The 14,785-nt window shown below is 47.3% G+C and overlaps 1 protein-coding gene across 1 annotated transcript in view; it reads right to left on the reverse strand.

The window, feature by feature from the left end:
* Positions 1–14,368, reverse strand: part of LOC137376940 (carnitine O-palmitoyltransferase 1, liver isoform-like) — a 30,298-nt gene extending 15,930 nt beyond the window's left edge. The window contains 6 exon segments of the mRNA XM_068045907.1: positions 1,056–1,193; positions 2,526–2,627; positions 4,313–4,484; positions 4,589–4,728; positions 6,912–7,072; positions 14,035–14,368. Of these exon segments, the coding sequence (XP_067902008.1) occupies positions 1,056–1,193; positions 2,526–2,627; positions 4,313–4,484; positions 4,589–4,728; positions 6,912–7,052 (693 nt within the window). The 5' untranslated portion in view covers positions 7,053–7,072; positions 14,035–14,368.
* Positions 14,369–14,785: the final 417 nt, after the last annotated feature.

The raw sequence follows: 14,785 nt of genomic DNA on the forward strand, positions 1-14,785 counted from the left end.
CCTCAGATACCTCACCCCTGACCCCAGAGGGTACAGTACAGTTCCACAGACACTGACCACCCTCAGATACCTCACCCCTGACCCCAGAGGGTACAGTGCAGTTCCACAGACACTGACCACCCTCAGATACCTCACCCCTGACCCCAGAGGGTACAGTGCAGTTCCACAGACACTGACCACCCTCAGATACCTCACCCCTGACCCCAGAGGGTACAGTGCAGTTCCACAGACACTGACCGCCCTCAGATACCTCACCCCTGACCCCTGCACTGGAGTGCACTGACTGATTGGGCTGGGGGCAGACAGTTGCACAGAATCCTGAACTGCTAAACTTCAGATGGTGGACAGAAAATACAATTGAGACTACCAACCACAGGAGTCATCACAACCAAGCCGGAGACGGTACACAGATGGCTTTTAAAAAAAATTGTACTTTCAATTGTACTGTCAGGATCCTGAGTCTCCAACCCAAGGACAATTACAATATCATTTAGTTTTAAAGTTGAATATTCTCTAAGCCCAGTTCAGTCTAATAAAACAGAGAATTCATTCTGCATAAGATATAAAAACAGTGGGGGTGGAGAAATGAGAGAGAGAGAGAGAGAGAGAGAACAAAGAAAGAGATGAAAGAGAGTGAAAGAAAAAGGGGTGAAGGAGCGAGGGGGCAGGAGAGAGAAGGAGAGAGTGAGTAAGAATGGTGAAAGAGGAAGAGAGAAAGTTTCTTCGGCTCTTGGTAGAAGCTCGAATGGTTAGGCTGCTCCCTCCATGGCCTCAGTCTCTACAGAAAATGCCACAGTCGATGGCCATTCACAACTCAGACTCTGTCGGTGAGAGGTCACTCCTGTCCACTCCATGCAGCTTTACAATAAACCAGCAGGCCCAGGAGGCAAGGCTGTAAATCCTGTGCTTGGAGCCCCACCTAGAAGCTGGTCGTGGATCTGCTTCAAGGGTGACTGCACCTTGAGCTTGGTCACCTGGTCGCTCAGGGACAAATGTAAATGAAGAAAGTCTGACCCTTACACACAGAGTCTTTGACACACAGTACATTTACTCACATAGTTAGTGGCCCACCAGGATTTGAGCTTTAGATACCACTGAAGCCTTGGGCCCACCTTCAGTTCAAAGTCTCGAGCCAACACCTGCATTCGCTTGAACTGCTCATCATTCAGAAGTGGCTGGACGGACTCCAGGTACTAGAGAGAGCAAAGGAAAAGTGAACCCACCATACCTCATTCATATGACTGGCACACAATCTAACCCAGTGTGCAACAGATTCACCTTTTGACCTGTTAAACATTTCTGTGCTTTCAGAACAGGGTGCTTGGATCAGTGTTGAATTTCTCTATCAAACAGCTAGCACAGAATAAATGGCCTCCTACCAAGTTATAAACAACTACAATGTCAAGTGACAGTCAGGGGCCTTAGCTGTGTGACTGCTCAAGTAACAACACTTATCGGGGGCACCAGTCGTTTACAGGGCAAATTAAATTCCAAAACTGAGGAGCAGGTAGCGTATGAGAAGCAGATTACACTCCCAGCTAAAAACATTCAGCAGCTTCATGTTTAATGAATAACACAGGTCGGGATGCTTCACAGCAAAGGCCAATATTAGGCATTGCTAATTATTCACAGTATCGAAATTATGACAGAGAGCAGGGCTGAAGGCTCAGTGAACAGTAACTCAAAACGTCAGCCCTTTGCAGAGGGAGAGCCCAGGACTGGTACAGTATGCGTTAGATACAGAGTAAAGCTCCCTCTACACTGTCCCATCAAACACTCCCAGGACAGGTACAGCACGGAATATGGTTCAGGCTTCATTCCATTCATGTTGGGGTTTGCACTGCCCGACACGATCTTCAGAAGACAGGATTTTCTTACTCTATTATACGATGTCTGTCTACACAAAAGCACTAATTCAGGATGCCAAAATGTACCTCACAGGAGCTGGGTTCTTTTGAAGCTGGGTGGAGACCCTTTAGTAGTGTGTAAATTTTTATTGGTGTCTATTCGACATCGGTTTATATCATCTAACAGTTGAAAATTGTGTGCATGTTCATCAGTTCTGGAATCTTTACTTATTTGTTCTGTGTGCTACTATAATTTTTCAGACACTATTCCAACCTCTCCTGTACTCTAAATTGAGCATCACAGAGTATTGTTTTTAAGACTTAAGTATAGAATAATAGATCTTTGACCATTTGAAAAAAAACACAGGCTAGACGCAGAATAAAGCTCCCTCTACACTTCCTTTTTGTACACAGCTTTAAAATTCAGTTTCAGACTCAAGTCACAGAAAGCCAGACTCCTCCAGAAACTTCCTGGGCTGATAAGGGTCGAGTCAGATTTCACTTGTCCAGTAACTTCAGTCTGTGACCAACTGATTAGGTCCGAATATTATTTAGAAGTCTTGGCACTTATCGAACTTCAGGTCTGCCACATTGACCAACAGCCCCTCCTTCCCCAGGCATTCCCACATTGATGAATGTACAGAGCAGACTGGAGTAATTCCCCAGGGTCTCACATACTCTCCTCATTGTGTCCTTCACAGACGGCACTGGTAATCGAGGGAGCGAAGACTGGAAACTGAATGTCAGCGGCTTGCGACCGGAGAAGATCTTCACCATCAACTGTGAGGAGACGAGACTAAAATTCAGAAATCAGCACATAGAAACTTAACCTGGAGACCAGCACCCAAACCCAACACCATACAATCCAACAGAGAGACCAGCACCCAAACCCAACACAGAGACCCACACCCAAACCCAACACATCCCAACAGGGAGACCAGCACCCAAACCCAACACAACCCAGCAGGGAGACCAGCACCCAAACCCAACACCATACAATCCAACAGAGAGACCAGCACCCAAACCCAACACAGAGACCCACACCCAAACCCAACACATCTCAACAGGGAGACCAGCACCCAAACCTAACAGGGAGACCAGCACCCAAACCCAACACAACCCAGCAGGGAGACCAGCACCCAAACCCAACACCATACAATCCAACAGAGAGACCAGCACCCAAACCCAACACAGAGACCCACACCCAAACCCAACACAACCCAGCAGGGAGACCAGCACCCAAACCCAACACAACCCAGCAGGGAGACCAGCACCCAAACCCAACACCATACAATCCAACAGTGAGACCAGCACCCAAACCCAACACAACCCAACAGGGAGACCCACACCCAAACCCAACACATCCCAACAGGGAGACCAGCACCCAAACCCAACACAACCCAGCAGGGAGACCAGCACCCAAACCCAACACCATACAATCCAACAGAGAGACCAGCACCCAAACCCAACACAGAGACCCACACCCAAACCCAACACATCTCAACAGGGAGACCAGCACCCAAACCTAACAGGGAGACCAGCACCCAAACCCAACACAACCCAGCAGGGAGACCAGCACCCAAACCCAACACCATACAATCCAACAGAGAGACCAGCACCCAAACCCAACACAGAGACCCACACCCAAACCCAACACAACCCAGCAGGGAGACCAGCACCCAAACCCAACACAACCCAGCAGGGAGACCAGCACCCAAACCCAACACCATACAATCCAACAGTGAGACCAGCACCCAAACCCAACACAACCCAACAGGGAGACCCACACCCAAACCCAACACATCCCAATAGGGAGACCAGCACCCAAACCTAACAGGGAGACCAGCACCCAAACCCAACACAACCCAGCAGGGAGACCAGCACCCAAACCCAACACATCCCAACAGGGAGACCAGCACCCAAACCTCCTGGGAGACCCTCTCCCAAACTTAACAGAACCCACCACCCAAACCAGCTCTCAACCACTTATGAAGATATATCAGCGACCGTTGTATTTCTCTGATTACTTGCTGCACCTTTAAAATTAAAAGTTTTATTTGAAAGACTATGCAAGTTAGGGAACTGATGATGACCTTTGGAGAGAGAAGCCGAGTTAACGTTTCGGGTCAGTGACCCTTCTTTGGAACTCAGTTCTGTGACTGTTGCCCCTCCATAAAAGTTCAACATTTTCACCAACTCTTGAACCTCCTGGTCCTAGGCTCAAAGAGGCGCACTTCACCACTGGCTGGTTTCAGTACACAGAAGCCTCCCTGGCTGAGCAAGAGGTGCTAAGACACAGCAGGACACGTATCTGCGCCTGGGACTCAGAGACAAAGAGCAGGAGGCTACTCTGGAGGAGTAATTATCGACCCGTTTGAACAGATAAAACCAGCTATTGTGTTGACGGGAAGAAAGCCTCTTCTAAAGGCTTTGGTGACTCCAGCCTCAAGGGGGATCAAACTCACCATCCAGAGCTTGACGCTGGCAGGTGGTCTGCCATGCTGGACAAACATCCAACCGTGATAGGACAGGAGCAGCTTGAGAGTCTGACGCATGGTGAAGACCAGGGCAATCCACAGCGCCGTGCTGAAGAGCAGCCCACTCAGGATACTCTCACCTTGATTGGACAGGTAACCACTGCCAGAGAAAAAAAAAAAGAGAGATTGATGTCCAAGCAAAATGACACTCGGTCCTTTAAATCAGTAAGGTGAGCAACCCTTGGGTATTTTTAAATCACTTACTTGGTAGGTAGGTGACCCCTGATTTTCTCAATCATTCCCAGGGAGGGATCAACCCGAGCGTACATTGTCGCGATTACTGCCACCACCACAAAGAGCCAGCTGGAGGGGCTGGCAGGGTAAACCCCAGTCAGGATACCATTCTGAGGGGGAAAGAATAATATGACTCAACAGAGGTTAACCACACTTCAAATAGTCCCTTCCCCCACAAAACCTGCATTTCTATACCGTCACTAATGACCTGATGTCATCCCAAAGCATTTTGTGTGTCAGCTCTGGCTCAGTTGGGAGCACTCTCGCCTCTCAATCAGAAGGTTGGAGGTACAAGTCCCATTGAGGGAGCACAACACTGGTGGAGGTGCTGTCTTTCAGAGGAGAAATACGGTCATGGGCGCAAATGATCCCATGACGTTATTTTGAAGAGGAGCAGGGGAGTTCTCCCCAGTGTCCTGCCCAATGTTTATCCCTCAATCAACATCACAAAAACAGATTATCTGTTCACAATCACATTTGCTGTTTGTGGGATCTTGCTGTGTGAAGATTAGCTGCCACATTTCCTACATTGCAACAGTGACTAACTGTCAAAAGTACTTCATTGGCTATAAAGTGCTTTGAGACATCCAGTGGTCATGAGAGGCGCTATATAAATGCAAGCCTTTCTTTACAGCCAATGAAGTACTTTTGACGTATAGTCACCATGTAATGTAGAAAACAGGGCGGTCTGGAATGCACAGCAAGATCCCACAAACAGCAGTTACAGCAGTTCCGAGGAACAAAGGGACCTTGGCGTGTTTGTCCATAGATCTCTGAAGGCAGAAGGGCAGGTTAATAGAGTGGTGAAAAAGGCATATGGGACACTTGCCTTTATCAATCGAGGCATAGATTACAAAAGCAGGGAGGTCATGTTGGAGTTGTACAGAACTTTGGTAAGGCCACAGCTGGAGTACTGTGTGCAATTCTGGTCGCCACATTATAGGAAGGATGTGATTGCACTGGAGGGGGTGCAGAGGCGATTCACCAGGATATTGCCTGGGATGGAACATTTAAGCTATGAGGAGAGGCTCGATAGGCTTGGGTTGTTTTCGCTGGAGCAGAGAAGACTGAGGGGTGACCTGATCGAGGTGTACAAGATTATGAGGGGCATTGACAGGGTGGATAGGGAGCAGCCGTTCCCCTTAGTTAAAGGGTCAGTTACGAGGGGTCATAAGTTTAAGGGAGGTTTAAGGGGGATTTGAGGAAGAACTATTTTACCCAGAGGGTGGTGATGGTCTGGAATGCCCTGCCTGAGGGTGGTAGAGGCGGGTTGCCTCACATCCTTTAAAAAGTACCTGGATGAGCACTTGGCACGTCATAACATTTCAAGGCTATGGGCCAAGTGCTGGCAAATGGGATTAGGTAGACAGGTCAGGTGTTTTAATGCATCGGTGCAGACTTGATGGGCCGAAGGGCCTCTTCTGCACTGCATTATTCTGTGATTCTGTGATAAATTACCAACCAGATAATCTGTTATTGATGTGTGTTGAGGGCTAAATATTGGCCAAGACACTGGGGAGAACCCACCCCCACCTCTTCTTCACCAGAAGCGCCACTGATTCTTTTCCATCCACGTTAGACAGCAGAAGCAGCCTCAGTTTAACACCTCATCTGAAAAACGGCACCTGTGGCAGTGCAGCACTCCCTCAGTACTGCACTGGAGTGTTCACCCAGTTTATGTACTCAAGTCTCTGCAGTGGGACTTGAACCCATTTCCTTCAGATTCGGAGGGGTGACTGCTACCACTGAGCCAAGCCAGACATCATCAGGTTAATCACAGCCCTGCACCAACTTGCACAACAGTACCATGGCACCTTGTTCTCTGCATCCTGCCACAGATTCACACCTCACTGGGGACATATTCCTGACAATACAACCCTTGAGGTCTTGCTCTTTAATCTGACTCGTCACACTCTCTTAGCAAGATCGCCACCTTTTTCCTTATATAATTAACTCCCGACTGAACCAAAGCTTCTGTTCTATTTCCCTTCCCAGAAATATTCCCACCTATTTCATTGTCACGCTGGGTAACACTCTCACCCTGAATCAGAAGACCCCATCCAGAAAATGGAGGCTTTTTAAAGGTTGGGAGGAGGAAATGTTTGAAGTGTCACTCTGTGAGCTGAAGATACTGATTAAGGTTTCTGCGTCCCTGGAGGAGCGGTCAGGATCTAAGTGAGCAGTGCCTGGGAACTGGAACACAGTGACAGGGTTAAAGCTCACACAGTATTGAATGAACCCCCTGACTAGTTTTAGAGCAACAGTCCTGAAAGCAGAGTACATCAGGACTCACCCTGTACCGCCGGAACCTCTTCTTCCACGACCGTAGGCCTGACAGGTAAACTTGTTTCAGGGCCTCATGGCTCAGGTGCAAGTCAATCCCATCTGGAGTGACCGTGAACTGAAACGCCACAGCCTGGTGGGCTTCGGCCATTCCTGGTGATCAAATTTACCCTGAAAGAGAAAGACAGTGAGTTAACAGTCTCAACGGACAATTTCACCTCTCTGATCCACTGTTAACCGATAGAAACCAGCAAGCACTCCTCAGTATCACACGCTGGTAGTTCAGGAACAAGTGGGGTCAGAGAAGAAAAGCAGTAGAAAATGAGGACCAGGTTGGGTGGGGGTGGGGACGGCGAGCAGGGCAGGGGGGGCCAGAGCGAGCAGGTCACTGGGCGGGGGGAGACTGAGGGCAGTGAGCAGGGGCTTGGTCCCCTCCTGTTCTCCTGCTCCAGTTACACTGTTAAACAGATTGAGGTATGGAAATACAATAGGGAAGCACAGCAGCAGAACAGAAGGTACTGCTGTTTCTGGTATCAGATTCATCATACTGTGCAAACTAGGACAGCGAATGCCAAGAACGTGACTGGATGTCAGCTCAAAGCACAATGATCTAATACAGTGTGTCCTACTTCAGTCAGTCTCCAAATTTATTCAATGCCCCTGATAAGGAGCTGATATCTAGGCAGCAGTAAACACCCCACATGGTTACAGGATTAGACAGTTACACAAATCCACTGTGTATCTCAACTAGCAGCAGTCTACTCAAACAACATGTACAGCCCACCACGACCGCCCTCCATATCCATGGACAGCCCTGCACACCCCCACCCCTCCTCTATTTGACCCGTTCTCTCCCCCCACCGTTTAATCTTCAGGCTTTCAAAACCTTACTCATTTATTTCATGGTTCACCTGACCTCAGAAGTGACCTTTCACTAAATCATTTTTAACCCAAACTTCTTACAATTTTACTCAGAGCAAAATATAACCTCTTCTCGTTTACTTATCCTAAAATTGCCAGTGCCTGTCACTGGAGGCTCTGTCCTAAAATTCCCAGATATCCTAAACCCAGACCTCCTCTCCTTGTCCAGGACTTTGCCGCCAGCCTCCATCTCCCAGGTGTCCCGAACACTGCTCCTATGCTCGACAATCCCCCTTACCCACCACCCTGTAAACCAGGACACTACCCCTGACTGCCTGATTGTTCAGTAATATGTTCATAAGCAGAATGCGGTTTTGAATTCTCCCGTTCCATTTACTGTGTAGAGGTTATTGTACCCAAGGTTATTGTACAACTCCTGTTCAATCAGTATTTCCCCCACTGATCCCTGGGAGGTTCCTGTCCTCTGTTATACCGTACTTAGCATCTTAAAGGTTGGGTACGGGAGCTCCTCACTGCTCTTCAAAGCATTCCCACTGATCTTATCCACCAGGGTCAAGAACCAACAGCCAGAATAATCTGCCGAGGTTAAAGTGACGCTACTTCTCTACTCCAAACCCAGCAGCCATCCTTTCAGGAGCAATGAGACTGAAGTGGGTGACTGAAAGGGGACATGATACCCAACGGTGAGGGTCAGAAACACACTCCACAGTTACATTGTCCACCAAGAACAGTCCAAGGACATGAATCCCAACAGTGAGGGTCAAGGACACAGTAAAAAGTGGTGGAAGGAGTCAACAACAGCACTCTCAAGTGACACCTTCTCACGAATAATCCGCTCATTCTGCTCCAGACTTCATCACAGCCTTGATCCAGACAAGGCTGCAAGAGCTGACTACCAGAGGAAAGGAAAAAGTAACTGCCCTTGAAATCAAGGCAACAATTGCCGAAGTGTGGCACCAAAGAGCCAAGCAAAACTAAAGTCAGTGCAAGTCAAAGCAAAACCCTTCAGTGCTTGGAGTCACATTTCACACAGAGGAAGATGGCTCTGATTGTTATATGCGAGTGATCTAGCATCAACTACACTACTTCCTCAGGAGTGTGTCCTCAGCTCAACCATCTTCAGGTTTAGTTTAGTTTAGAGATACAGCACTGAAACAGGCCCTTCGGCCCACCGAGTCTGTGCCGACCAACAACCACCCATTTATACTAACCCTACACTAATCCCATATTCCTACCATATCCCCCACCTGTCCCTATATTTCCCTACCTATACTAGGGGCAATTTATAATGGCCAATTTACCTACCAACCTGCAAGTCTTTTGGCTTGTGGGAGGAAACCGGAGCACCCGGAGGAAACCCACGCAGACACAGGGAGAACTTGCAAACTCCACACAGGCAGTACCCGGAATTGAACCCGGGTCGCTGGAGCTGTGAGGCTGCGGTGCTAACCACTGCGCCACTGTGCTTCAATGGTAATGGTAATATTTCCTCCCTAATACAGGAGTGTGATTGTTCACTGATCATTCCAGTGTTCAGTTCCATTCTCTGATAATGAAGCAGCCCATGTCAAGTTGATAGCAGGATAGCATCTGGACTTGAACTGACAAGTGGCGGTAAATATTGAGCCACAGAAATACCAGGTATTCAACAAGGTAAAGCCCAGAGATTCCCTTTGACCTTCAACAGTAACACCTTCACCAAGACCATCAGTTCACAACTGATCAGAAGCTGAATTGGACTGTACAATAGTAAGACAGAGATCAGGCACTTGGTAACAAATGGTTCACCTCCTGACCTCTCAAAGCCTCTCCCCCATATACAAGGCTTAAGTCAGGAGTGTGAGGGAATGCTCACCATTTGCCTTTGTGTGCATCTTCAGGATGCTTTAACAGAGCAGTTTGTTTGATCAAATCCACTGGACTTCAGCAGTACACTGTGGCTGCAGCATGTACCATCTACAGGATATACTGCAGCAAGCAACCAGTGTCCCTCTCCTGCAACCTCTACCACTGAGACGGACGAAAGCAGCAATCATGCAGGAACACCATCAACTCCAAGTTCCTATCCAAATCACACACCATCCTGCCTTGACATGCACTCCCATTCCTTTATCATCACCAGCTCAATATCCTGGAACCCCCCCCAATAGAAGCACCATTAATTACCATCACTCAGGGCAACAAGAGATGGGAATAAATGCAGCCTTGCCAATGTTGCTCACATCACGAGAATCAAACAAAATACGTATGCTTGTGGACAGTGTGTGAAGTGTGTCATTTACCCTCGGAGTTGGGAGTGGGGACTTTTGGATTGCTCTGGGAGGGTTGTGGAGGAAAAGCCCGAACTTTCAGTGTACTAATCACGAGTGTAGCTGCTTCCATCCTTCCTGGTGACACATGGTCCTCAAGGCTGAATAATTTAGCATTGATTTCATTTGGGAGTTTTGTTTAGAAAAAGGAACAAAAATGAAATGGAACCAGAACTCTCTGATACTGCGAGAATGAGAGGAAAAGTCATTCAGCTCATCAGGTGTGCTCTTCCACAGCCCATGTACACTCTGTTCTGTCATGGGCTCTACCTACCCATCTATTAATTTTTACAGTATATTTGTACCAGCCACTGAGGCTCAGTGCACCAGAGAAGGAGAAAGAGACACAGTCAAGCTACAACTTATAAATGGGGCAGCTGATCTGAAAGCAGAAGGAGAGACATTTGCTAGGATAAGTCGGTGAACTCCTCACTGTGCCACAGAATCTGCTAACCATCAAACTGCTGAATAAAATATGAATTCTTAACAAAATCCAACAGCTACAAACCGTTAACCTAGATGGCCGCAAAGCCTTCTGCAAAGCTCGTGCCAGTTGTTCAGCATGGTCAGTCAAGCTCCCCCTTAACATTGTCCCACTTCATCACCAACATGCCGCTAATTCATCCTTTGCCTCAGTGTGAATTTTCACAAGACTGCAACAGGTTTCATTACACAGAAGGGCTTTGGTTTCTTCATCTGGTGACATGACTGACACTGCCAGTCATGCCAGTCTCGCCTGCTGTGCCACTGAAATGCTCCTTGGTGGGAGGCACTGCCCCTTTTCAGAGACCGTGCCCAGCCAAACAGAAACAGATTCTGGGATTTTATTTTCTTATTGTGTTCCCTAAATATATAAATTAGAGAAAATCATACATTCAACAAATTCAAGTCTAACCTTTCTTCCTGCCCGGGAACCCTCCTGAGGTTAATACGTTCTTGCTCCAGGCGTTGAGAGAATAAACTCCACACTGTTTGTTACTAAAACCAAACACACTGCCAGTGTGTCCTTCCTGCTGCTTATTGGCTCCAAAGTCCAGTGTGTGTTGGACACTTGAATGTACTCTGCTCGTGTACTCATTCACCCTACATTTATGTCACTCTCCACCAACCAGGGATTGAAGCTTCCGGCAGCAGTGCCTGTTTACACTGGTGAAGCTCAAGTCATGGAACAAGCAGTCCAGGCAGTAGCTAACAGCTCACGTGTAGCCAGCATATATCATTATCTCTGCTTCCTGCTATCAAGAGGGACAATCACATTCGGACAAAGAGCAAATAAACAAATATTCATGGTTGTTCGATCTACAGAGAGTGCAGGAAGCCAAGGAAAATCAGCTATGTTTCTCAACAATTTCACTGATGGCACGGTGAAGAGGGAGCCATTCAGACCCTTGAGGCAGAGCTGAACAAAGCAACAAGGCTGATCTCTACTGTCAGGAGGGAAGAGATGTGTCAAAAACCCTACTTAACTAGATAACTACAACCTCAAACAGACAGAGATAATTCAGAGGGGATTTTCGGGGGGGCCTATCACAAACAGAGGAAGGGGGGAATCTTTGACGGGCCCATCACAAATGGGGGAGGGGGAGGAACCTCCGATTGGCCTATCACAGGTAGGGAGGACCTTTGCCAGGTCTTAGTGACAGAGGGGTACAGCAAGTAAACCTGAGATGTTTCTTTATGATACCCAAAGAGGCAGGATAAGAGGATGCAAGGTCAGTGTGTGAAGGGTAAGTTTAGGACAGATAGCAGCGGAGAGGAGCATTGTTCATACAGAGGCTGATCAACAGCTGGAAGAGATTGCCGGGAGCAGAGCTGAGCCCAGTATGATGGATTCAGAATAGGTACTGGGAAGTCAGTGAAGTTGGTAATCTGACAAGATAAGGTCAATTGAACCAAAGGCCCTCCCTCATCATAATGCCTCGGGTATTAACTGGAAAACAATGCCACCCACCCAATTTGCCAAGGACACACCCCAGAAACTAGATCAAAAGCTGGGCATGGACCTGACTCTTGGTGTTATTAGTAATTGAGATATTGGGATGACATTTCACAGTCCCCCATTTCAACATGTTAACTAGCTTGGTTTAAACTTCCAGTGTTCACACAAATCACCAAAACAACAGAGAATGAAGTTATACAATCAGCTCCAGATCTAAATAGCCCCAGGTTCAACAACCTACTGCTCTGCGGCTGGTAAACAATGCAGTGACCCAGCCATACCTTGTAGCAAATCAAATGATCAGTCTCAACCATCCATGAGGGAGGAGGGTCATGGGTGACTCCAACCCCCATTAATAAAGCAAAATCCCTTAACACGGGGCTGAGGCACCTTAATATAACCCACAGAAGGGAGCAGGCAGACACTCTAATCAGTTTCAAAAGAACAAAGAACAATACAGCACAGGAACAGGCCATTCGGCCCTCTAAGCCTGCGCCGATCTTGATGCCTGCCTAAACTAACACCTTCTGCACTTCCGGGGCCCATATCTCTCTATTCCCTTCCTATTCATATATTTGTCAAGATGTCTCTTAAATGTCGCTATCGTATCTGCTTCCACCACCTCCCCTGGCTGCAAGTTCCAGGCACTCACCACCCTCTGTGTAAAAAAACTTGCCTCGCACATCCCCTCTAAACTTTGCCCCTCGCACCTTAAACCTATGTCCCCTAGTAACTGACTCTTCCACCCTGGGAAAAAGCTTCTGACTATCCACTCTGTCCATGCCGCTCATAACTTTGTAAACCTCTATCATGTCGCCCCTCCACCTCCGTCGTTCCAGTGAAAACAATCCGAGTTTTTCCAACCTCTCCTCATAGCTAATGCCCTCCAGACCAGGCAACATCCTGGTAAACCTCCTCTGTACCCTCTCCAAAGCCTCCACATCCTTCTGGTAGTGTGGCGACCAGAATTGCACGCAATATTCTAAGTGTGGCCTAACTTAGCTTCAAATTAGGTTTTGATGTTTACACTGAGGCACAAAACACACCATGTGAAAAACTGGACAGTGTTTGACAGGACAGTGTAGAGAGAGCTTTACTCTGTATCTAACCCTATTTTTTTTTTGCTATCTTTTTCTCCAAACGCTCCAGCCAATCCCATGCTGTACCTGTCCTGGGAGTGTTTGATGGGGACAGTGTAGAGGGAGCTTTACTCTGTATCTAACCCGGTTTTCTTTTTTTTCCAGTTCATCATAATTAATTCCAAGGAGAAAATATAGCCTCAGACAGTTGGATTGTTGTAGATCAGAGGTAAAAGTACAGTTTTGCAAGTGTCAATTCTCAATTTTCTCAACCATTACAGCTTCTTATACACAGTACTAGAAAGCAAATAATTTTACTTTCTACAATAAATACAACATGAACATCCTGTGTTTCACAGTGGACATGCAGCTAATGTTATGCCCCGAGGTAAGTCAACTTCATTGCTATAATAGCCAGACTAGTATCTAACTGGAAGTGTTTGATGGGTATAATAGTGGCCTTTATACCACAGGCCCCTTTTATATAATTTTTGTTGAGGGGGCCTTTATTTCCCAGGCCCCCTTTATATACATTTTAAATAAATAACTTTATTAAAAACAGTTCATTCGAGATGATTACAACTCGCTGTGTAAAAACATTTCTCCTCATGCCGCCCCTGGTTCTTGTGCTAATTGGAAATGACAATGTGAAAAGCAGCCAGCAGAAACTGAATGAGCAGGTCCCATTCAATTGTGGTCCAGTTTATTATACACAGAAAGCAGCTGGTTGAAGAACGGGAGAGGGCCGCCTTAACATCACTGCTTTTCTGTGACAAATGTGAGGCTCGCAGTCCGGAACACAACAAACCCTCGCCCCTCCTCCCAGTCAATGGTGTAATCACTTGCTGAAGAAAGTAGGTGAAAAGTCAGGGCAGCAGAGTGCAGCCCGTAGTTAAAGCAGAGGGAGAATACACATTCACTTACCAAGAGCTCGGAGCTCCGGTGCTGCAAAAAGCTTCTCCCGGCGTTCAAGGATAATTAGGGCACTGTATCCGCGTTGACAAAAAGCTTCCTCCTCCTCCCTCTATCTCGCTCTCTCGGGAACCATCGGATCTATTTTCCTGCAATTCAAAACACTGAACATTCCTTTTATGTCCACAATTTACAGCCAAACAAAGCGGACTCACAAACCCCCAAGTCTCCGTCACTGAGCTGTATGCAGGCTAGAGCGGCTGAGAGTCAGCTGAAGGTTACAGTGAGAGGGCTCAGCAACAGGATGCTCCTTAACAGCTAAAACAGGAAGCTGGAAAATAACACTGCTTCTTACGGACAGGAGAGATTGCCAAGAGAAAGAGCACGTCATGGCAACCAAAATTGGTTAGTTTCTTCTCACTGCAGTACCAGCCCCCACTAAATCCTCACAATCTGACAGTGCAATTAGTACAGAAAGGAACAGCAAATCCGAGAACAACTGGGATATATGGTGGAAAAAGAGAGAAACGAAGAGTCAACAGAGGTGGGGGGGGGGGGGGTGGCAGAAAGAGACAGTGATAGGGAAAATGTCAAACAGAGAGAGACACAGTAACCTTAATATTTCAGAATCAAGACGGTTGGTCAGACAGGGTTAAGGTGCTGGGATGGATATCGCTGTCGGTAACACACAGCTCCCTGGACTCCTCTTCCCATCTGCTGTGATACAGCCAGGGTATGGACACAAACGGCCTCAGCTGACAAA

This window comes from Heterodontus francisci, chromosome 14 (genome assembly GCF_036365525.1).
Source record: "Heterodontus francisci isolate sHetFra1 chromosome 14, sHetFra1.hap1, whole genome shotgun sequence".
Classification (NCBI taxonomy): Eukaryota; Metazoa; Chordata; class Chondrichthyes; order Heterodontiformes; family Heterodontidae; genus Heterodontus; species Heterodontus francisci.